This window comes from Drosophila pseudoobscura, chromosome 4 (genome assembly GCF_009870125.1).
Source record: "Drosophila pseudoobscura strain MV-25-SWS-2005 chromosome 4, UCI_Dpse_MV25, whole genome shotgun sequence".
In the NCBI taxonomy this organism is placed as follows: domain Eukaryota; kingdom Metazoa; phylum Arthropoda; class Insecta; order Diptera; family Drosophilidae; genus Drosophila; species Drosophila pseudoobscura.
Genome location: NC_046681.1, coordinates 6,368,746 through 6,392,028, shown reverse-complemented (window position 1 = coordinate 6,392,028; position 23,283 = coordinate 6,368,746). Strand labels below are relative to the sequence as shown.

General features: G+C 41.9%; 3 protein-coding genes and 3 long non-coding RNA genes across 9 annotated transcripts; 1 reads left to right on the top strand and 5 right to left on the bottom strand.

The window, feature by feature from the left end:
- Positions 1 to 1,375: 1,375 nt before the first annotated feature.
- On the bottom strand, positions 1,376 to 1,982 carry LOC6902586 (FUN14 domain-containing protein fndc-1-like). Its single transcript, XM_002133078.3, has 2 exons — positions 1,876 to 1,982; positions 1,376 to 1,803 (listed from the first exon to the last, which is right to left on the bottom strand). The coding sequence occupies exons 1-2, from the start codon at positions 1,901 to 1,903 to the stop codon at positions 1,442 to 1,444; spliced, it is 390 nt and encodes a 129-aa protein (XP_002133114.3). The 5' UTR covers positions 1,904 to 1,982; the 3' UTR covers positions 1,376 to 1,441.
- Positions 1,983 to 2,219: 237 nt separating this feature from the next.
- Positions 2,220 to 3,202, bottom strand: LOC117184185 (uncharacterized). The gene is made up of 2 exons (XR_004469427.1): positions 3,036 to 3,202; positions 2,220 to 2,936 (listed from the first exon to the last, which is right to left on the bottom strand). It is a non-coding gene; the product is annotated as an uncharacterized lncRNA (long non-coding RNA).
- Positions 3,203 to 6,306: 3,104 nt separating this feature from the next.
- On the bottom strand, positions 6,307 to 6,971 carry LOC4816303 (FUN14 domain-containing protein fndc-1). The gene is made up of 2 exons (XM_001356042.4): positions 6,823 to 6,971; positions 6,307 to 6,753 (listed from the first exon to the last, which is right to left on the bottom strand). Exons 1-2 carry the CDS (start codon positions 6,848 to 6,850, stop codon positions 6,389 to 6,391), a joined length of 393 nt encoding a protein of 130 aa, XP_001356078.4. The 5' UTR covers positions 6,851 to 6,971; the 3' UTR covers positions 6,307 to 6,388.
- A 7,401-nt stretch (positions 6,972 to 14,372) lies between these two features.
- Hsp60C (Heat shock protein 60C) lies at positions 14,373 to 16,645 on the bottom strand. The gene has a single exon (XM_002133079.3). It carries the CDS (start codon positions 16,643 to 16,645, stop codon positions 14,912 to 14,914), a length of 1,734 nt encoding a protein of 577 aa, XP_002133115.2. The 3' UTR covers positions 14,373 to 14,911.
- A 152-nt stretch (positions 16,646 to 16,797) lies between these two features.
- LOC26533244 (uncharacterized) lies at positions 16,798 to 18,263 on the top strand. Of its 4 annotated transcripts, none has more exons than XR_004469256.1 (4): positions 16,798 to 17,277; positions 17,479 to 17,572; positions 17,670 to 17,761; positions 17,836 to 18,263. It is a non-coding gene; the product is annotated as an uncharacterized lncRNA (long non-coding RNA). The 4 variants fall into 4 exon arrangements; XR_004469255.1 differs by having other exon boundaries at positions 17,428 to 17,572; XR_004469254.1 differs by having other exon boundaries at positions 17,373 to 17,572.
- A 2,842-nt stretch (positions 18,264 to 21,105) lies between these two features.
- LOC26533864 (uncharacterized) lies at positions 21,106 to 21,769 on the bottom strand. Its single transcript, XR_004469257.1, has 2 exons — positions 21,619 to 21,769; positions 21,106 to 21,535 (listed from the first exon to the last, which is right to left on the bottom strand). It is a non-coding gene; the product is annotated as an uncharacterized lncRNA (long non-coding RNA).
- Between the last annotated feature and the right edge of the window lie 1,514 nt (positions 21,770 to 23,283).

Below are 23,283 nucleotides of genomic sequence, written 5' to 3'. Positions count from 1 at the left end.
TGTTAGACATATTACACAAATTGTATTCAAAGTGCTTACAATACGAGTAATCATATTCCGTGTGGAGTTTGGTTGCATTTCGGTTTTTGGTTTTTGGTTTTGGTTTACTTTGTTGCATAAACAATTATGGAAGGTCCTTTGTTGGAAATTGATTTGCGGTGCATCATTTTCACATCAAAAAAGGCGATTTACGAAATATTTAGCCGTATATTGGTCCTTATTTTTAGAGGGAAAATAAAACCTCTGCCAATTAGCAAACCAATTAGCAGCTGGAATTAATTGACTCCCAAACTCTTTCCATTAGCAGCTCCTACTTTCGACCTCATTCGAAAAACTTGCCACTGCTGCACTCCTTCGCTTGCCACTGCCCCACTCCCCTATTCCGCCACGCTCCTGCAATCGAAATCAAATGCTAATCACAAGGCAAACTTTCGACTTCATTTATCTTCCGACTGGCCGGTCCACCAGAGGAGTAGCTCTTTCAATTAATTCAAGACCTCGTCCGCAATTGGGATTATCTATTATTTGCATAATCAAAATGTCAAATTAAACTAGCTTTTCCAGTGGTAATTTTCCATTTCAGACTTTTAAATTCGATTTCCAATGCGCAAAAAGGAAAAAATATCACAAAAATTGTGTGTGGCTTTTTGGAAATGCAAATTTTATTGCTCATACGACATGTGTTCCCCCGCATACGGTACGTGCCCGATTGCGGATGTGTGTGTGGGTTCAGAATTTTTCAGAGTTTCGGTTTCGATTTAAATTGGTTTTGCGTTATTTCTGGTTCTGCACACATCTTCCGCATAGGATTCAGGATGCAGGATGCAAGAAAACAGATAAAAATGCGACTACCATCGGCCACATGTCAAATAGTTGTCCAAACGTGACGGTCAGGCATTCCTATTCTGGCCGAGAAGCTAATGCAATAAATGAATATTTATCAAATGAATTTGATCGATATTAGCAATAAAATGAGAAATTAGTGCTAACAGAAGAGCATGGAGGAATGGAGGGAGGTACTTCTCTCGTGGATTCTTATTCATGGAAATGTGATCCTGCTTGTAAGGTATTGCCTTGGTTTTACGAAAAACTTTTGCTTATGCATAAATTTTCACCCTCTCTCTCTCTCCCTTTCTCTCTCTCTGCGGTGACTGGGTAAAAATTGAAATGCTTAAAAGCGCATGAAAATGTTGTTACAACTTTCAAGTTTTTGCGAGAATGAAAAAAACTTTTTAATCTGCGTGTGTGTGTGAGCCGCCTATTTGTTAAGAGCATTTCTATAAAATGTTCAAGGCCTTTGTTATCGAAAGTTTCACTGCATTTCCCAGGGATTATAATCAAAAGGCGGAATAAAATTAACATACTTTAATTTAAACACTGTAAAATAGTATAATGTATTTACAGAAGGGTTTATATGTGTGAATATATTATAAATTTGGATCTAGGCCAGGCCAAAACCCACTAGGAAGCCGCCGAACATGGCCACGAACAGCCGGCTACTCCCAGCCACTATTTCATAGACCTTTGTCAACTGTTCCATTCTCGCCTCTGAGGACTGAGGATTGGGGACGGTTGGCAGCACACGGACGGCACGTCCTTGGTTGGATTGGTTCCTTTGCGGCACGATCGTTTCCATGGAGCTTGTTTTTATCACTCCCGCCTGGATGGCCAGCTGAGCAACCAGGATCGATGCTCCTGCCACAACGGCCACGGTCTGGCTGGCCTTGAGCAGCACATATCCCGTGACGAAACCCGTGCCAGCGCCTATGGCAATATGGGTATACGGTGACAGCCTGCTGAAGCCTTCAAGAGCAGAATTCAGACAGTTACTGATGGGCATTCTATTGATTTTGATTTTGAATTTTGTTTACGAACCATCTTTTGTCAGAATACTGTTAGACATTTTCTCGGAATTTAATGCTTTTTGTTTTTTTTTTCGATTGGGTTAACTTATGACGAATAAAATATGAAATGGATTTCCCGTGAAGGGAAATTCAAAGCATTACCTTTTGATATTTGCCCGAAAGCGGTGTGTCCCGGTGGGAGTCTCTTCTATGCACTTTTCATACTCCTCTCTTCGTCAATGCACTTCTCACACTCTCAGCTTCCGCTCAACTGTGAAAATGACCGCCAGACCGTGCCGACAGAACATCAAAGGCCCATGCCCAGGCCCAGGCCTTGGCCATGCAAGAGTTAGCACTGTGTGTGTGTGTGTTTTTTTTGTCAAATTGCCAGACTTAAATATTTGACGAGGCTTAAATTAATGAAAAACCATTAAACGGTTTTAAATTGTCTGAAAAAGTCATGTGAATTTTCCCGCCTATCAATTAGCCAACAATATTTTTGGTGGCATTTTCAGAGGGATTGCTATTTGCTTTTGTTTTAATTAATTTTCGAATGCCTCAGGTAGACAAATATTCAATTATTGATAAATGAATTCCACAGTAAAATTGATTTCTAACGCATTTCGAAACTAGCCAGCTTCCAGAGTTATTTTATGTGTAATATCAAAATAATAATTGCGAATGCATAATTGAAATATTGACTTTCTTGGAATTTGTTGCATAAATATTTAATTTGAATAATTCCTAATTAATCTGTACAATATGAAGGTTTTCAAAAGAATTTTCATGAAGGAAAGACTTGATTCAAAGGAGGTTTTCGGAGTGTTTCAAACACACAAAAAGTGCACTTCTGCAGTTCTAGTTCCATTTGAACAGTTCAATTGGAATGCAAAAACTACGCTTGAATGCATTTCGATTTTTGGGGCTTTTTTCCACGGGCTTTTATTTAATTTATCGTTCAATTATGCGGCCAGGCCACGCCCTAGCCTCTCCAAATAGCAAAGGACTTCAGAGTAGAGCTCTCTCTCTCTCTCGCTCTCTCCCTATCTCCCTCTCGTTTTCGAGGTGTTTTCCCCCGACGCTTATCGCAAACTGAAAATCAAATTAACAATGAGCACGCAAATTGCCACAAATGACTGCGGGAAATGCAGAGCTAACGGGTGGCATGGGGCATTCAACTATTTTTCCTACCGATAATCTAGCCGGGCGAGTAATGCAGTGCTTTAAGTGCTTTTGTCCAGAACAATATCTCAACCTCAGACCCGGGCCCCATTGGAGATTCTTTGGCACAAAAGAAAAAACAAAGCAAAAAGGTAAACTAAAGTGTTTCAACATTTAAATTGACATTAATAGGAAAAGTAAAATGTGAAAACTGTCTGATACTCGTTCTGCTGGAAAACAAAGACCACACACCCACACATGAAATATAAATGAAACAGTAACTTGCAACTTGACCATAAAACGTAGAGCTCAAGAACACCCCACATTCCCCCTCACAACCCCCTCAGACACACCCACACACAGGACGAATCCTCGAAGTAACGTTACGTTTCAATGTGAAACGTGTTTGCCATGCGGTAAAATCTTTTGCCCGAGGAAATTTCCTTTACTTTTCTTTCCCCACAATTCTTTTACCCGTTTATTCTTTTTTTACTTTGATTTTTTATGGCTATAGTTTAATGTAGGTGTATATATTCTGTATACCTACAATACGTGAGTTCTGTGGAGGATTTCCATTTTGTATGCAAAAGTTGAAGAGTTTTTCAGATCAGCCCAAATTATGGGTTATTCTTGAAGGCATTACGATTATGTGTCCATGAAAAAAGGTGAAACTTCCCTGCTATCGACAAGTTATTGCACACAACTGTTCTTTGCTATGAGGGATTTAATATTCATATTTTCAGTGGATGTAAGGCTTTAGACAGAGATTTTTAAAATATATTTAAAGGAATTCTGAATGTAGGAAGAAGTTATGCCAAAACGTAGTTATAAAATCTCTCTTAGAATAAATGCAATTCAATACTAAACAAAATTGTACAAATAAATAGGTAAATAAAAAATATAAATAAGACAAATTTAAAAATTAAAGATAAAATAAAAAAATGTAAAAAAATATAAAAATTAAGAAATTAAATATACTAAGCGATAAGAAATAATAACGAGGGGGAACGTTGTGAGTTGCTGCGGACACCGCAACTCTACGGTTATACCCGATACTAAGTCAGTATGGCTCTCCTCCGGCAGACGCCGCTAATATTTAACGACACGACAAAGAGTGCGTGCGAGAGAGACAGAAAATCAGTCTGAGCGTGACGTCGGGCGCTGCGTAGGCACTGAAAATTGATTTGTTCCTTTTGGCTATAAAAATGATCTGATCTGATCCAGATTCAGCAATCTGATAGATATGGTTGTTATCTATGATTCTGCGTTTTTAGTTTTCTCGAATATGCAGTATTGTGGATGAAACAGATTATCGTCCTTTGTGGGGGCGGAAGGGGGTGGGGCGAAATTCTGAGATATACGTTTTATAGTGAGGTCTAACAGGAGTGCGGATACCAAATTTGGTTACTCTAGTCTTTATAGTCTCTGAGATTTGTGGTTGCCCCAGATTTTCGTCCTTTGCGGGGGCGGAAGGGGGTGCGGCGAAATTTTGACACGAAACGGTCAAGGTCCGATATCACAGGAGTGTGGATACCAAATTTGGTTGCTCTAGCTCTTATGGGTTCTGAGATCCTTGAACTCATATTTTGCAATTGGCAAAACCGACCATGAAACCTGTGTGTTAGAGTGAGACAGAGAGAGAAAGAGTGAAATTGTTTTCGTGATTCTGGCTATAATAATTATACAATCTGGTTCAGATTCTGCAATCTAGAACATATGAACATCTTCTACGATTCTGCGTTTTTAGTTTTCTCGTATCGTCGAAATTGTGTATGCCACAGATTTTCGACCTTTGTGGGGGCGGAAGTGGGCGGGGCACAGTTTTGAAATATTCCTGTAGCAGTGACATATCACAGCAGTCTGGATCCAAAACATCGTTCCTCTAGCTCTTATAGTCTTTTAGCACTAGGCGCTGAAGGGGACGGACTGACGGACAGACGGACGGACGGACAGACGGACAGACGGACGGACGGACAGACGGACAGACAGACATGGCTCAATCGACACGGCTATTGATGCTGATCAAGAATATATATACTTTATGGGGTCGGAAACGATTCCTTCTGGACGTTACACACATCCACTTTTACCACAAATCTAATATACCCCAATACTCATTTTGAGTATCGGGTATAAAAAGTGCCACAAAACTGTAGTTTTAAAAACCTTATAATAGTAATATTAAGTTCTAATGAATAAATAAAAAATATAAAAACTAAAATAAAAAAAAATAGAAAATAAAATATATTTATTACAGGTTTGAAAAAGCTTAAAAGAATAAAAAATCCAAGCCAAACAACTTAATGAAAAGGGATATATAAAACATAATAAATAAAACAAAAGAAGAGAACAAAATTTAAAAATACAAAAAAAGAATAGTTACTTGGAGACTCGGACAGAATTAAAATAGCCCTTAAAACTCGAAATTTTCCAAAAACTGTAGATTTCTTATAGATTTTCAGTCAAAAGATTTAATGCCTTTTTCGGAACCCAGAATAGTTTCAATCTTTGCTCAAAGCACAATACATCTTCGACCACAACATTATTCGTGAATAATTTATATTGCAACATCATTTCCAGAGCAAGCACAACTGTACTTTCCACAACTACAAAATGCTTCCACTTCCTTTGGTGGAGTCAATTGTGCGTTAAGTTTTACATGATTGCATGCTGGCAAATTGAGTTTTAGGGTTTTCGTATGTACTTTTCCCTACAAAAATGCACACACCAAAGAAAGTCAACGTGTGCGTATGCGTAATACTTATTCAAACAATTCTAAACGCCACCATCCCGACCCCGTCGACCATATGTTTAATGTGATGAGAGCGCAATGGAAATAGCACATGGAGAATCTGTGGAACCCGTTGCTGGATGCCTGATGCCTGATGCCTGTTGACATGTTGTAAATTTGAAAACAGTCAGTGACCAGGGCCCCAGTGTCCGTCAGTGGATAAAGAGTTTAGCTCAGAGTTGGCTCAAAGCAAACGAGATGCACTCCCATTTGCTGTTTTGCGAGAACGGACACGAGTACGAGTATTTGTTTGTGCGGACCAGTACAACAAATTAACTGCGGTGAGCCATAGGAGACAGGGCGAGAGTTGAAGAGGGAGAACCACGTTGTTAGTTGCAAGTGAGGAACGCAGCTTTGTGGCTGCCACAGGGCGCGCCACAGGGCGGTCTGTGTCGAGTTAAATGGTTTGTCTGTTTCGGAGCATTAATTTAGATGCAGATGGAAGCCATATAACTGACAGATATCTGACAACCAAAACCAAAAGAATGCTTTAAAGAATACTCCATAATATTTTCGAGGATTTTGCCTACATTTCCCTGGTTTATACTTCAATTTAAACAATTAAAAAAAAAAATACAATTTTAAATTATGCTTAGGCCAGTCCAAACCCCACCAAGAAGCCGCCGAGCATTGCAACGCACAAGCGTTGACTTCCAGCCAAAAAATCACGGGCCTTTGTCAGCTGCTCTTTTATCGCCTCCCAAGAATGTGAAGAGGCAATGCTTGGCATCACATGGATATTATTTGGATTGAGTTGGTGCCCGTGCATCACGATCGTTTCGACTTCGAAATTCACCAATCCAGATTCCATTGCCAGCTGCACAATCAGTATCGATGCTCCTGCTGCAATGGCCACGGACTTACTGGCCTTGAAGAAAACGTATCCGGTGACCAGACCAGTTCCCGCACCAATCCCAATCTGGCAATATGGTGATTGCTTGCCAAAGCCATCAAAAGCTGGAATCAGATGGAATTACTTACTGATGGACATTCCATCGATTTTGATTTAAAATTTCGTTTACGAACCTCCTTTTGACCGAAAATTGTGTGACATTTTCTCGGATGCTGTTGCTTGTTGGCGTTTTTCTTCAACTGGCTGCCTGGTTTCGAATGGAATATGAATTGGATTTTGGAATGGGTTTCCCCTGAAAGAAAACTCAAGGCAATAGGTTCTCTCATATTTTCATGAAACGGCTCTGTTCTCTGAGATTTTCTGTGCCTGTCAGACTCCTCTGCTGAGGTCTTTTCTGTGCAATTTTCATAACCCTCCAGCCATGGCCTTTCCACTCCACTCAGGGCCCTAAAACTGCTTCAATTCCTTGACATAAGGTTCAAACCGACAGCAAAATTATGCTAACATGTGGAAACATGAGACCGTTCTCGTTAACCAAATAGTTGTGGAGACTCAGGAAAATTAATGATTTAACAGTGCAGAATTGTGTGGATGATGATGGATGATGCAATCCAGGGGATGGCTAGACCACAGCTGCAGCCGCATCGACAGAAATTTGTAAGTGCTATAGAAATTTCCTTTTAATTAGTCATTGGATACGCCTCAGCGCACCCACCTGTTTGCGGTGCCCTGGAAAATGGTTTCAAATGAAAATGCTTATAAAATGGAGATAAGATGGAGACCAGGGTCTTCGGGTCTTGGGGTCTCCCTTTTATCGCTCCAAGGTACATGCCCTGTAAATTATGCAAAGCAGCAAACTTGGGCAACTATTTTGGACATGCAATGCCATCTACGGGAAAAACTTTTATACGAGGTGCGTGCTGGAAGACGCAAAAAAAGAAAGAAGGGAAAACATTTTCCTTTCGCTTCTAAATTAGTGGCACACGCACAGTGGAAGAAGGTACCATACAATGGTACCCGTATGTCTCCTACATTTTGCATAAATGCATGGCCGGTCTTTACTTTCTTTTAGGGAATTTTTATGCATTTCCTACGTGACTTTTGCTGCCAAAAGCAAATTGTTTTTCTGTTTTTCCTGTTTAATAAATGAATTGCGATGAAATGCTGTCTCTAAGGGGAGTTAAAAGTTTCCCATAGCCCTGCCTCAATGAGACTCGGCATGAGATCCATCTCTGTGGCATCTACTGTTGCTTCTGCTGCTGGTGCGGTTTCCAATTTCGAAGTTAATTTCTCATTTGATGATTTGCCGTCCTGCTGTGGCCTGCAGTTGGCATGACGATGACGCCACTTAATTAGCAAGAAATTCAGCAGCAAAATTTGAAACAATTTTCCTGGACGAAACGAGAAGAAATTGATTTCATTGGCATTCAGTTTTTGCGTTTTTGGTTTCATTTTCTGTTGATTAATGTCCTGCCTTCGAGCCGAATGGTCCACTGAATGCATTAGAATGCAGCCCAGTACCGAAATGGATTCTATTAACACCCCACTAACATAGCCCCAGGGACACGCCTCCCGCACCCGTTTCTGCCTACATGGGGCTTTCTTTTTGGTGCTCCTGCTGCACGAATGTGTTTTGCCTTGATGTGGCTGCCTCCATGAGTGTCGCCTGTCTTCAGTGTAACACATGTCGCCACTTAATGCGTTGAGTGCATACAGAATGAGGCAAAATGCCAGAGCTCAGAGACGGGTTTTCGTTGGAGGGTTAGGGGGGCATAACTGGTCGGGGCTTGGGGGTGGGGCGCCTGTAGTATCGTGATATGTGGCGCCAGCTGACGCCCCCGCTGGCTGAATGCAACATGAAGCCCGCCTAAGTTGTCATGTCGCCTTTTGCTTCCAGCAGCTGACATCGGGCTCTGGCTGATACCAAGATGAAAAACACTTTTCCAACCTAGTATCCATTTCCAAATTGATGGGATTTTAATCTGGTCTCCTTTAAGGAGGGAAATTTAAGAAAACTTTCGGCACTTTTCAGCACTCGTTTTGAATGTAATTAACCTTTGACTTCTGTTACTACTTCATTGCTCTGTTGGTTGTTTGTTTTTTCCGTGATTTTACAGGCTTCAACATCATAATTAAGCAGCAAATTGATTAATTGTCTGTTGGCTGACATTTTTTGGTCGGCACTGAAAGTCCACAGAAGTCCGGGCCGCCGGCAGGCGTCAATTAATTCGAAAAAAAGTGGCGAAACCTCTGCGGTAATTGCTGTCCATTGCAATCAATGAAGTTGATTGTGCGCCACGCCTTTCCCCCCTCTTACGTTTTATACGGATTTTCAGGCTCTTGAATTCTTGGGATCAGCAGCATATCGAGGGCGGCTGAGTCGCCAGGATTAATGCTGTGAAAGGGGTTCTTTGATGAGTTAAGATCGGTATGGGATTCTAAAAGAAAACTACATTTTGCAGAAAATTTCTTTCCATTTCCATCGTCTATAAACTGACGATCAATGACATGCGTCATGGATTTGCAATACCAAATTATATTTTTTAAATCAAGGAAAAAATGTATATGGAAAACTTCCTAACTTCATAATTTTGAGAATTTTGTTTATTTATTTATTTAAAATGAAAGTGTAAATATGAAAAATTCTTTTAAAGGAGCTAATTATTATTTGTATGATACTTTTTAAGATTTAATACAATTCAATTTTTTTTTTTAATTTAAATCTATGAAAAATTATTTTTAGTTGGGCTCATATTTAATCTAAATAAAAAACACGCTAGAATAAAAATATTATAGTGCACTTGCAGAAAATTTATTAAATTGAAATATAAAAATATTTTATTTAAATATTAAATATATTTACTTTATTTATGAAATATATTTAGATCAAATTTTATCATGACAATGTTAAAATGTAAGTGAAAACACATACATTTTAATATTTCCAATATTTTCATAAATCATATTTAAATTGAAGTGCACATAGTCGGGGGTCAGGGTTTTTCTACTTTATTATTTTTTAATTTAGATTAACATAGATTTCGTTATACAATCTATACGCAAAAGCCATCCCCATATGTGTTCTGTAATGTTCAGATCAAAAGAGTAAAAAGGCACACCAATTGGGGCAACATTTTGATCTTTAATTCACTTCCTTATAACTCGGTAAGTATTGTATTGAAATTGCTGAAATGACTAACATAATGACTGTGCAAATATTTAATTAAAAAATACAAAATCAGCAACAACTATAAAGAATACTATCCTATTACATATATGCAAATACTATTTAAACTGTGGGAGCAGTAGTTTTCTTTAATAAACCATGTATGTATATATCCATCTGCTATTCTAGAGCCTCATGCATCATCATCAGCAGTCATTGTCCTCTCAAACGAGTATCTGTCCGTCAGGCAGGCTGTCTGTCAGTCAGTCAGTTGGCTCGCAATGCCATCGCAAATTCAATTAATCGTAATACAAGGGCAAAGGGGCAGTCCCTTGAGGCAAGTCTCATTTGGCAGGGCACACACAGCAACACGCATTAAAAACCGGGTAAGCCCCAAAAATCTCGTTTTATAATTTTGACTGAGTTGCAATTTCGAAATGCCAGGACAAACGGTGGCCCGGGGATGACAGGGGAGGGCCAGTCAGGAAATTAGAAACGCATGCCACTTGGTGACCAGGACACAAAAAACCCCTCCCCCTGCAGCGAGGGCTGGAAGAGACGAGTACAATGCAATCCAAAACTCAAACGTGAGGGCGGGCAACAGTTGCATTTCCTGAGTGGGCGGCGGGCAGATGGGTCCAGCCATGGGAACGCCGTGTGTCGGTGTCGGTGTGTGGGCGATTGCCATTTCCGCTTATAAATTGCACGGCCGCCAAGGCTACTTTAGTACAGCAATCTTGGCCTTTAGTTTAGCAGCTTTCTTCTTGTATATCCATTGGGATACCCGCACTGAACAGATCCTTTAAACATCAAAGAGTTGAAGGCGCAGAAACATGAAATTCAATTACGATCCACAATTTCAACACCCACCCTCCCCTTAGATTTGTTTATGGGGAAAACCCCAGCGGAAGGCGACAACACTTTCGACAGGGCCCCCAGACAGGACGCCCCTAAAAGCTGCTGTTTCTGCCGCTGCAACTGACACGAAAAGTCGAAGTCACAGTTGCTCTCGCCACATGCCGTCCCCCGGTTTCCAGACTGGGGGACTGCCAAGAAAAAAATAGCCCAAAATATATCCCCCAAATATATATGTTTACGGCTAGAGTTCAAAGACTTTTGTTTGTCTTTTGATGGGGTGCAAATTGAAATTGAATTTGGCCAGGCTTAAACAAAATATTTTGTAGTCGCGGTGGCCCTTCCCCTCCCCCACCCCTCCCTCCATAACTCTTTTTCCGCCCCACGACACGACGCGACTCTCACATGGTCTCTCGTTTGTAAAAGGGCAAACATTGGCAGGAAACGCGCCTGAAATATTTCTGCCACATAAATCATAACAATGGCCATATTGTAGATGTATTTTGCATACTCGTACGCGAGTACCAGGGCAGGGGCAAATGCAACAGAACGGCATGTTGCATGCATACACACCACAAACGAGTGCTACGAGTACTGGCAAACAAAAATCAAAATCAAAATCAAATGCAATATAAATCTAACACAGAAAACGGTAGCCAGATGCATCGGGACAGGGACAACTTTGGTATGAACTATGTCCCCAGGGCAATGACAGTGACCAGAGATTTTTGTGGGGGTCCTTTGTTAAGTTTCAGCTCTTTGAAGACATGTTGTGGAGTTTTAATAGTTGTAGAGCGAATAAAAGTGTTTTAAAAGCTTTCGAGGTAGGGTTTGAGAGGGATTTTAGCAGATCTAAGGAAATAACTAAAGGATTTCGATTAAAAGGGAAATACTGTTAAACGTTTATAAAAATAAATAAAGGCACTAAAAAAAATGAAATATATATACAAAAATTATTAATTTTATACTTCAGTACTAATAATTGAACAAAACAGTTTCATGGAATTTTCATTAATTATGAAAATATAATTAAAGATAATTAATTTATATTTGGTACAAAAATTTGGTTAAAATGTACAGAAAAGTAGAGTTAAATTCCTCTTAATTTGTATGTGAAATTGAAGAGTTTTTAGCAGATCGAAAAATGTAACTAACGGAATTTGAGTAGAAGAGAAATAATGCAATTATATTTTAGAAACAAATTAAGGAATTAGAAAGAAAGGAAATAGTTTAAAATAAGGTATTAGCTTTATATTTCAATACATTTTAATTTAATGATATTTCCATTATTTGCAAAATGATTGAAATATGTTTTTGTGTTTATCGTTTAAATTCGATAGTTATAGATAAGAAAAAGAATGTTTTTGAAAGGCTTTGTGACACCGACAACGATATTTGAATCAGTTATATGTCTCTAATTTCCAAATAAGCATCAATCATCATTATTTACGCCTAGATAAATTTGGGTCTTATTACCCTCCACCATTTTAGCCCCCAGAGTATCAAAAATTCGTAGCGCAAACAAAAGAAAACTTTACTTACTTTAATTTCCCTTTCCGTGGCGTGGAAATATTTTTATTTTCCCTGCGTTTCCCCTACCCTGCGACCCTCGACAGTTGCAATAAATTGTCAATTTTTTGAAATGTTTGCCATGTGTAGGCAGGAGGTCGGGGGCAAGCTGGAGGCCAATTTTATGGCCATTTCGGAGCTGATTTAATGCGCTAAGCGAGCGAGGATTAGCCAGTGTCGTAAATCTGCCGTTAGATGGGGCGTTATGGTGTCACGACACAGGACACAGGACGCAGAACACAGGACTCTGGACGGACGCTGGCCGACACTCGACGCGGCCTTTTTCATAATTAAGTGGCGCATTGTTCAGGCCAATGCGAGTGGACCCTTGGGCTCGCTCGCTCGTCGCCTTGCAGGATGCAACATCTCTTGTAGCATCATTAAGACACGTGGGTGTGTGGGTGTGGGATCATCATCTGCTGCTTAACAGACACTTGAACATCACACGGAAAGCTGAAAGTGCAATTTGCGTTGACAACATAAACAGCCAGAGGTGCAGAAGAGCCAAGAATAAGGCTGAGGCTGAGGCTGATGCTGAGGCCGCGGCAGGATGTTGCAACTCGAGTGGAAGGCAGCATCAAGGATGAGCCGCGGGTATAATGCACGACATGCCTTATGTAGAGCTTGAACGGGCGAGGGGGACGTGGTGCAGAGCCTGAAGGAATGAGATTGCTAAGCACGCTCTGTTACCCACTTTGCATGAGGGCCCACGGGGCACCAGAAGATTTTGCTTCGCCTCCGTCGTTTTTTGGGTGGATGACGATGAGGTGCAGCATTCAGCCCCATGGCTCAAGTGTTTTTCCTTTTTTGCATACGCTTAGTCGCAAGGCTATCCTCCCAAATGGATCTCTTTCTTAGCAGACGCCAGAATCCCATTATAAATGTCAAAATGTTAAGCAGAAAATGCATGAAAGTCAAGTGGCGGTGGCTCTTCAGGACAATTAGAAGCGCCCAAAAGTCAGTCCATTGGGGTCCATTGTCCCTGACTCTGTAATATTTCATAGCGAAATGCAAAACAACAAACGGAAAAACGGAAGGAACCCGGAGGAAACACAGAGACAGGACAATGCAAAAACTACAACAAGTGGTTAACACAACACAGCAAAGGACAACGGACAAAGGACATGTGTAAAAGTACTTTCCTGGCCAAAGCAGACTGTCAGAGAAAGTCGACGAGTGTGCCCCTGCCCCAGGATACAGAACAATGGCAAAAACATAGGAAAAATGAAGCCAAAAAGCGGAGAGAAGGAAACATTAACAAATAAGTCGAGTCGGTCATCCGGACACGGTTTCCTCCGCAGCATCCTTTAGGGGTTAGTCCTTCTTGGGTGCCCAATAAACTGGGGATGGGGTGTTTAAGGAAATTTTTCTTAATAACCAAATCTTAACAAAGGTATATTTTAGGCTATAAATTAATGTAATTTCGGCATTATTTTATTATCTGGCGGGCAGGAAATTTTTTTTCTTTTCTTAATATAATTGTTACCTCATTTTAAATGTCAATTATTCAGTGTTTCTTTGGAAAGCTATCGGCTGAATATCGTATAGAAACATGCGGTGAGAAAAAAAGGAATGGGAAATTGTAAATAAAGAAATACACGGCAAACCAAAAACAATATTAATTAACCACGTGATCCATCTCAGACTCTGGCTTAAACAAAAAATGTGAAAGAGTCTGGAGCCACTTTTAAAAACCATCCGCACAAAATCGTGTACCACAAGAAATGTAAAATAGTCGTTTAAAAGCTATCCAGCTATCGCGTACCAAAACAAATGTAATCTGTATATTACTATTTATACTGTCTTTGCCAGAGATTTTATTGGTATTTTCCATTTATCAATAATGAATATTTTGTCATGATTTTGGAAACATATAAGCTTTGTATAATCTTATAATTAAGTCTAAAACTAGTTTTTCATTGTTAAGATATTTTCAAGAAACGACTTTTAAGTCATATTTCTATAAAATTCCGCATGAAAAGATGTTGAGAATAGAACCCACCCGAACAATCGATGCATAAACTTCTGAAAAGGTTAATCGATTAAAGGTTAAGGCATTACCTTCGCAATAATTCCCAATTTAAACAAATTTTATTTCATGCATTGTTAAAACATTTATTAAGAACAGTGTAATTGAACAACAAAATGTTTATGATAGTGTATTAGTGTTAGTTGCGTAATATGTGAGCTAAAGTTGCATTGTACTTTCCAAACTAAACAGAGTCGATCGTGTTGGAAACCACCATTATGTCACGGAGTGATTGCGCCGTAATATGTATGTGTATCCGAGCATTGGTTGTAGCTGTTTGGCACGCGTTTCGAACAGCCGGTTATTGGGCCAAGTAAAAGGTGTAAGTATTGTTTTTTAGGGGGAGGAAATACAGTCTGCCTAACTAACGTTTAGTGTGCGTGTGTGTATGTATATTATCCATATATAATATCACGAAAGAACGACGAATAATGCAATATTGAAGTGTGCAATTGGTTTTGTGTATAACAGTGTAAATGTCTGCCGATTAAACCCGTTTAACAACTGTTTTGTTGGCATAGAGTAGATGTTCTTGTAGCGTAGTGTAGTTACGTTCTAGACTTGTTTAGCACCAAATGTAGTGTAGTTCAGTGTGTTGCCCGTAGTGTAGCGTCTGCGTACTGTAGTGTTTTGTTTGTGTCTATTACATCATGCCACCGAGGCCTCCCATGCCTCCCATGCCTCCCATCCCTCCCATGCCACCCATGGCGGCAGCTCCAGCGTCTTCGAGGGGCAGTTCGGTGACCACGGCCTCTGCGGTAGTCAAGAGCGAAGCCACACCAGCGGCATCCGTGATGGCTGTGCGCACCACCTTGGTGGGATCGATGATGCCACGCTCGATCATATTGGCGTACTCCCCCTTCAGCGCATCGTAGCCATAGTCGCCGTCGAGGATCTCCACTTTGGCCACCACCATGGCCCCGTCGACGCCAGCATTCTTAGCAATCGTGAGGCACGGCATACGCAAGGCACGACGAATGATTTCGATTCCCATATTTTGGTCCTCATTGGCTCCCTTGATGTCGTTCAGGCGGCTGATGCAGCGTAGGAGAGCGGTGCCACCTCCGGGCACGATGCCCTCCTCGACAGCAGCCCGGGTGGCGTTCAGAGCATCGTTAACACGGTCTTTCTTTTCGTTAACCTCCACATCGCTAGAGCCGCCGACACGCAACAGGGCCACGCCCGACGAGAGACGGGCCAGGCGCTCCTGGAATTTCTCCTTCTCGTAGGAGGACTTGGTCTCCGCGATGGCCTCCCGTAAGTTCTCAATGCGGCGATCGATCAAGGGACGCTGGCCCAAGCCCTTCAGTAGCATGGTGTCGTCCTTGGTGACGACCACCTCGCCGACACGTCCGAAATCGCTCAACTTGACATCCTCGAGGCGAACGAGATTCGCCTCATCGCCGAAGACGATGCCGCCCGTGGCAATGGCCATGTCCTCTATTGTTTCCTTTCGATTGTCCCCGAAACCGGGGGCCTTGACGGCGCAGACCTGAAGGCCGGACTTGAGGCGATTCAGGACCATGGTGCTGAGGGCTTCGCCCTCCACATCTTCCGCGATTATGACCAAAGGCTTGCGCTGAGCATTGGCCAGCTCCAAAGCGGGCAGAATGCTCTGCGTGGTCTTGACCTTCTTCTCGCAGAACAGCAAAAGGGAGTCCTGGAACTCCACCTTGGCTCCCTTGGAGGAATTGATGAAGTACGGCGATATGTAGCCACGGTCGAACTTCATGCCCTCGATGACCTCCAGTTCGTCGTTGAGGGTCTTGCCATCCTTGACGGTGATGACTCCGTCGCGGCCCACCTTCTTGATGGCCTCGCTGATGAGATTGCCCACCGACTGGTCGCCGTTCGCCGAGATTGTGGCCACCTGGCAGATCTCCTCGGGGGAGTTCACCGGACGCGACATCTTCTTGAGGTTCTCCTTGACGGTGTCGATGGCCAGCATGACACCGCGACGGATCTCCACGGGATTGGCGCCACGCGAGATCTTCTCGAAGCCCTCCTTGGCAATGGCACGGGCCAGCACCGTGGCGGTGGTGGTGCCATCGCCAGCCTCTTCGTTTGTGTTGTTGGCCACATCCTGGACCAGCTTGGCGCCAATGTTCATGAACTTGTCCTTCAATGAGATGGACTTGGCCACAGTCACGCCGTCCTTGGTGATCTTCGGCGAGCCCCAGCTCTGTTCGATGATGACGTTGCGTCCCTTGGGGCCCATGGTCACGGCCACGGCATCGGCCAGGACATCGACGCCTTGCAGCATCATGGCGCGGACCTCGGGTCCGAACTTGACATCCTTGGCATAGCGACGATAGCTATAGCCGGCCAATATGTGGTTGACCCTTGACCCACGATGGAACGCGCGAAGCATGGCCATCTACCAAAAGGATGTTTGGAAGTTAATTTTATTTTGTTTATATCCGAAAGGTAATTTTTCACTCACTTTTATTTTTTGTTTTTCTTTTTTCAAATTGAAATATTTTTATTTTTTTTTTTTTTTAAATTTGGAAAAAACAATTTTTTTAAGAGATGCTTTTGCCTCGAACAACACAAACGAACTGAGAAATGCTAGCCAGGAAATTTGTAAGCTGCAAATTATAGGCAGGGCGCAGCCTACTATTTATCCGATTTGATTTTCGCCCAGGAAAAGCTGTGGAAATAGATGGGAAATATTATTCGATCAAATAGGTTTTGGGTTTAGAGTCAGGGGAATGACATTTACTCAAGAAAATTATGCTTTAAGTTTATTTTAGAGAATTTTCCATGTAACACAATCTTTTCCTTTCCCTTTCTTGCAGCATTTTTTGTTAACAATTATTATAATTAAAAGAGGACAATGTCTTGCAAATCATTGACTGGCGGCAACTGCCGTCACAGCATGGCGGACAAATTTGCACACAACTCCAAAGGACACCAGAGCCTAAGACCACCAGCCTCCAGAGCCTCAGAGCCTTAGGACACAGTGCTTTTAGAGGCTCTGCCCCAGAGCTTGGCCTGACACTTTTCCAGGTAATTAAAACACAAATATTAGCAAAAGTGGGAGGCACTTTTCGTGGCGGAGGCGGAGCCATTTTGCAATTTAAATTTTCATGAACAAGCTCCAGCGCCATTTGTCGCTGTCGTTCTGGTTGTCCTCAATGTCTGGGTGCCCATCCCCAGCGCGCTTTTCCCTTAACAGTTTTCAATTTTCCCGCTTACTTGTAAGCGCAGCTGCCAGAGATACTTCCGAAGGATACCCCGCACTCCACTCCACCCCGGCGAAGAGCTTATGTTGCTTCAGAGGATGTGGATTCCCATTCCCAAGGTTTGGCTTTTATTGTATTTCGGTCGTCGCTTGTCGTCGCACATTTTTACGACTATTTAAATGGTTTTCACTTTTCGGGTTACAAATTGTCGCACAGGTAAATGTGCGGAGAAAGTGGGCTTCCCAGGGAAAAGGATTTGAGAAAGGGCGATATATCTTTCGGAGTGGGTTAGCGGTGGGCCTTTGCAGGTACGCTCCTCTCTACAGATATCATCCGTAACTATTACACCTCATAATGCTTAATTTCTACCATAAAAATACAGTCTTCAATGCTAAAAAAATCGAATAAACCACGCGACTGATGCATCTGATTCAATTACAAGGGCAGCGCCCGAAATTAGTAGACATTAATATAACAACGGAACGCGCGCTGACCTATTAACCCAGCGCGCCCAACCCCAACCCCATGCCACTCATGACGCATCATTAGGGGAAAATGGCAACGAAATTAAAGGAAATTACCGCAAGGAAGGGTCCAAGGAGAAGATGTGGCAAATGAGGCACACATTTATTTGAATGTAATCCATTATGAAATCGCATAATGAAGAGATTAGCACACGCATTCGCACAGCCCAGACCGCAATTAATAAATGACCCGACAAAAGGACAAGCCAAAGAGAAAGGAAAGGAAAGGACCTCCTCTGTCTGCCATTGCGTGCCAAAGAAATCCAATAAATTAGGCAAACGGTAATCATTAGTATTAGTTTAGGCACACACATATGACACTCGCGGATAAATCAGAGGAAAAGTTCTACGAAGGACTTTAAGAATTAATACGCGGTCGATTTTTTGGGTAGAAGTAAACGTGCCGCGACCTCAGGATAATCCAAGTCTCACTGGGAGAGAGAGAGAGGGTGGGAAAATTATGTCGAGCATTATTAAGATAATGAATTGAAGGACCCTCATAAATTTCACGTTGAACAATAACTCAACAGCATTATTATTTCGATGAAGCAGCTGCTGGCCGCTTATTAACCCATTGATGACCCCCAGTCCCTCCCCCTTGCCTTTGTATAGGGACTCTTTTTTGGGAACAATGTGCCCGACTTTGCACTTCATTTAACTTTTCGACTTGCCGGGCCCCAAGGACGTTTGGCAGATGCGAGCGATTCTCTGGCTCGCTCTCTCATCGATAATTAACCGCAAAAACTTGGCACGCAACGGGGCAGAGTGAGAGAGAGAGTGGTGGGGGGAGGGGGTCAAAAGGGGGTCACTCTGTCTGAGCCTAAAGTATAAAGGGGTTAATGGTATGGCACAAAGTTTAATTAAAAATACGTGCTGTGGCCTTTTGGTGCTTGCAGGATGCTGCCCCGGCCTTTTGTTTGCTTAAAGTGAAACTCGCTGCGAAATCCCGGGGCCAAAGTTGAAAGGAAAATTATAAGCGGCTTTTCCGAGAAGGTTTTGATTAGTTGATTGGGCCATAAAGAACAGGAAAAAAATGGAAAGAAAAGACCAGAAAAGAAAGGGTAAATGATTATTTATAGATAGGCGGGGATTATAGAAAAGAGAAGGTAAACAATGAGAAGCGGCATAAGTGCAACAGTTTTGGGAGGCACCAAGAAGAAAGAAATGAATACCTTTACTGATTGAGACTTAATCAGAGATACTAGTAGTGGAATACATTTTGGGAAAAATGTAACAAAAGGTGGAGATTTATGAGGTAGAGAAGCGCTTTTTCATAGTAAAATTTTATAAATAAGGTGATTGATATATATTGTATGTTGTAATTGCTTTATTAAGTAACTCTTTTATGGTACTGTAGTTTCTGGATCCATATGAACTGCAAGCCTTAAAAATCAATAAGTAGATTCGATATTCGATTGATCAATTAATATTTCAATGGTAAAAGAAAGCTATTCTAATAGGAATCTCCCTTCCAGTGCATTTATTTCTCATTAAGTCACGAATCCTAAAAAGAATTTTGAAACTTTGAAACCACAAGGAGGTAAAAATGCTGGCTTTTCCCTGTTTTTTGAAGTAATATTTCCTTATATATAGAGATGACTAAATCTGGAAATTATTAAAGCTTTTTTCCCATGTAAAGACCATCACTAAGAACGGATTGGAGAAGTCTCAGTGAACCTGAAAGCCTGCAGCATTTTTGTAGATGCATTGTGCCTATGAGAGATTCTATAGAAGCAAATATAAATATTAATATTTGATATAGAAAGTAACCAACATTTTAGTGCTTTGTTGAGGTCAAAATCAGTTTAACAGAAAAATGTCTTGTTCTTCCAAAAGAATAAATAAGTATAATAGAACCAAAGCAAGTCTAAAGTTTTTTGTAATGGCTAAACGTTTTCCCAGCTCTAATTTAAAAGTACCTCCAACTTTTCTCAATAATTTAGTAACTTTCGGTAAAAACTTAATATTCGGCAAACTTGAATGGAGCTCAAAAGCGTGAACGTGTGCTGCAACTAAAGTTGCAAGGATGTGTGGGCTTGCTGCGGTCAAAAAACTCCTCTATACGCCCCATTTCCCCCTCTGCCCGCATTGCCCTTTGCAGTTGTCTGCACATTTTGATTAGCCAAAACGGCTTGCCCGTGAGGCCGTGGGGCTGTGGCTGCGACTGTGGTGTGTGTCCCCCCACCCGCTGTCTGGGCACGGAATGCGGCGACCCCTCACATGAGCCGGAAGCGCATTATAAGGGGCATTTCCGGTATTTAGGTTAGGCCTCCTCCCAGTTACTGATTCCTCTCCAAGTCCACCCTCCCCTCCCCCCGTTTCACTTCGCCCCTAGTTCAACCAACTTTAACGCATTTTCCGCGCCGGAAGTCAGGTGGAAAAGGTCACACTGCGCCACCCACCCCACGTGTGAGGGATTTTTCCGCATAAGAAATGAACCGAAAAAGGATATCAACTCTCGACAAAAAGTTACCCAATCAAAAATTATGCTGCTGTCTGAAAAAACAACTACCGGGCGGGGGGATGCGTTCCGAAGGCAATCATAAGCCCAGCCACATACTCGCACTCCCCCTTCCCCTAAAACAAGAGACGAGAAACTTTTGTCCAAGCCAAAAGTTTTCGCCTTAACCCAGTCAACGCTTTCCCGCCAAATGGCCAAAAAAAAACACACACAAATAAACGAAAGGAAAAACGAAGTGGGAAGTGTCCAAAAAGTGTTTTAGGTTAAGCGCACAAAACTTTTTTTCCTTGCACCGAGAAGAACGATTTTTGACGGTCATTTTAATAAATTGAAAACTGGCCAAAATGGGGGATATATGGTGGGGTTGGGGGGGCGGATATATAGAGCGGATCTGGACTCCTGTTTCCCCAAAGAAATCGATCGAAGCGATTGCAACTTTCTTCCTGTAACTTCCTTCCTCCGCCTTTTCGGACTTTGTTTTTTTGGGAGAAGGGGCTCCATTCAGGCTTTTGGCTCATAAAATCTGTTTACAGGCTTATAAATAAGCGATGCGATTTGTTTTTCTTATAAAACTTTGTGTGCTCTTCCTCATCCTGTGTATCCTTTTTCGCCTTGGCCATAACTTATGCATGTCAAGGACCTCTACAACAAAAAAAACTAAACAATATCTCTCTCTTGTGTTGGCCGAAAAAGTTTTTAACATTTTTATTGAGTTTGCTTTGTAATTTAAATTGTTTGTCCTCCAAACTTGTTGACACACAATAAAGGGCAGAGGGGCGGGGCGGGAGACCTGAGCATAAAAGATCCCTTTCATCGTGATAACAGCATAAACCAATGGCATTTTATCTCCTCTTTCCCGGGATGACTTTTCAATCAATCGCATCGAATGTTCATTGTAGCGTCTAACAATTTGTTGTCTGCCTCAATGCCTGCACCCTCTCCCCCGAACAGACACGACAGACAGACACATGAGCAAACACACAGAGGGTCCTCCCCGCCTGTTGTCCTGGTCCTTCTCCTCCTGATGATGGCATAATCGAAGCTTTAATATATCCGTCAGCGACAGCCATGACGGGTGGGGGGAAAAGATGGAAAACCTGGGAAAAGCAATATGGGTTATATATATTGCGATGCTTCACAGAGAGAGAAGGACACGAGAGAAGGTCCTGCCAATATGTACATTAAATCACAACAACTTGTCATTGCACAAACCGAACCTCCTCTTCTCTCCTCTCCCCTCCTGGTAAACCCCATTTTTCTCTGTCTTTTTTCAACATTTTCTGCTTTTACAATTGTAGACGTCATCGACGTGGCAAGACTTTGGAGGTGCTTTGTTGTTACCACTGGGTGTTTTTCTTGGGGAGCGTTACTCTACCAATTAACCTTTGGGTAAAACCAATAATTAAATTTTAAAATATAGAAAAGAATGGAATTAAAAGACTTTTAGGACATAAGCTTTAGAAATTTATTTAATTTATTTAGCGAGTTCTGACTCGAATTTATACCTAATTTTTAATTCCCACAGCCCCACATTTTCTGTAGCCTAAGAATAGTTCCTCCTTTTAAACCCCGTCCAAATTCAAGTCATATCCCTGCTGCCTTTCCTAATTCAAATCCCTCTGGCATACTCTCCTCAAATGCAGACACAACAAACATCTACCCACTTCCACTCGCACATACCACAAATCCCACAACGCTTACTGCATTCTTCATGCCACACTTGAAAGAGAGTCTTGCCTCCCAAGTAGGTGCTCTCTCTGTCTATCTCTCCATCCCTCTCTCGAGTGTGTCTCGAATAACAACATAATTCATTTTGTCACTTGTATCTGTTGGTTATTAAATTGTTTTGTGAGCCGCCACCTCTTACCGCCCTGTCATCTTCTTGCGGCCCTCTTGGAGTAGCAAATTTATGCAAATTATAATACGCAAATATACAAGTTATACGAGTATTCGGAGACACAATAAGCCAGAGAGAAGAGGGGCAGCAGGAGGTAGCAAGAGGGAGATGTGCGAAAATGTGAGAAAACAACGAAAACAAAGAAAAGAGCGACGGCATTAAGAGTAATTCGGCTTTTGGTCTGAATGGAGTCTGGGATGTGTGGCTCTGGCTGCTGTCCTGCCACTGGGATATAACTCTGAGTCCTGTGACTGGGTTGCGGCGCTGGCTCTGGCTCTGGCTCCTGTGACTGGGATGTGGATGTGGATGTGTCTGTGGCTCCTGTGACTGTGATGTGGCTCTGGCTCCTGGCTCTTCAGAGTAAAGATGTGGGCTCTTCAGAGCAGAAATGTGTGTCTCTGCAAAAGGAGTGATGTGGTTTGGTGTCCTTGCCGTATCCTGACATAATTGCAAACTGCTGGCAGTGGCAATATGCACTTTGCCAGCTGCACTGCACTCTATATATATATTGTATATGTATGGGGGTATATAAAGTCGAGAAGTTGTCCGACATAATTGAAACAATTGCAATTGTTGTTGCCACTTCTCCGCCTTGCACCACACTCTCTTGCATTCTTTCTTTCATTTCTTTTGTGTGTGGCAACACAAGGCGAGGCTTGAAATGCCTTTTGTGGGCCAAAAAGACATTGATAATTATGAAGTACACTGAGGAGGAAATTTTTTGATTTATTGGTGCGAAAAAAAAGCAAAACTAAAGCGGTAGAAAAAGGGGAATAATATGGTAAGTATTTTCCATAGAAATATTAGTTTTCCACCAAATAACTGCATTGAATACGATCTACGATTATAAAATAAAAAGATGCTGCATCAGGAATAAATTCCATAACAGGCTGTGTATTTTGTTATTGGATTCAGGGGACCAAAACTAGCCGACGAGTGCCCAAGGCC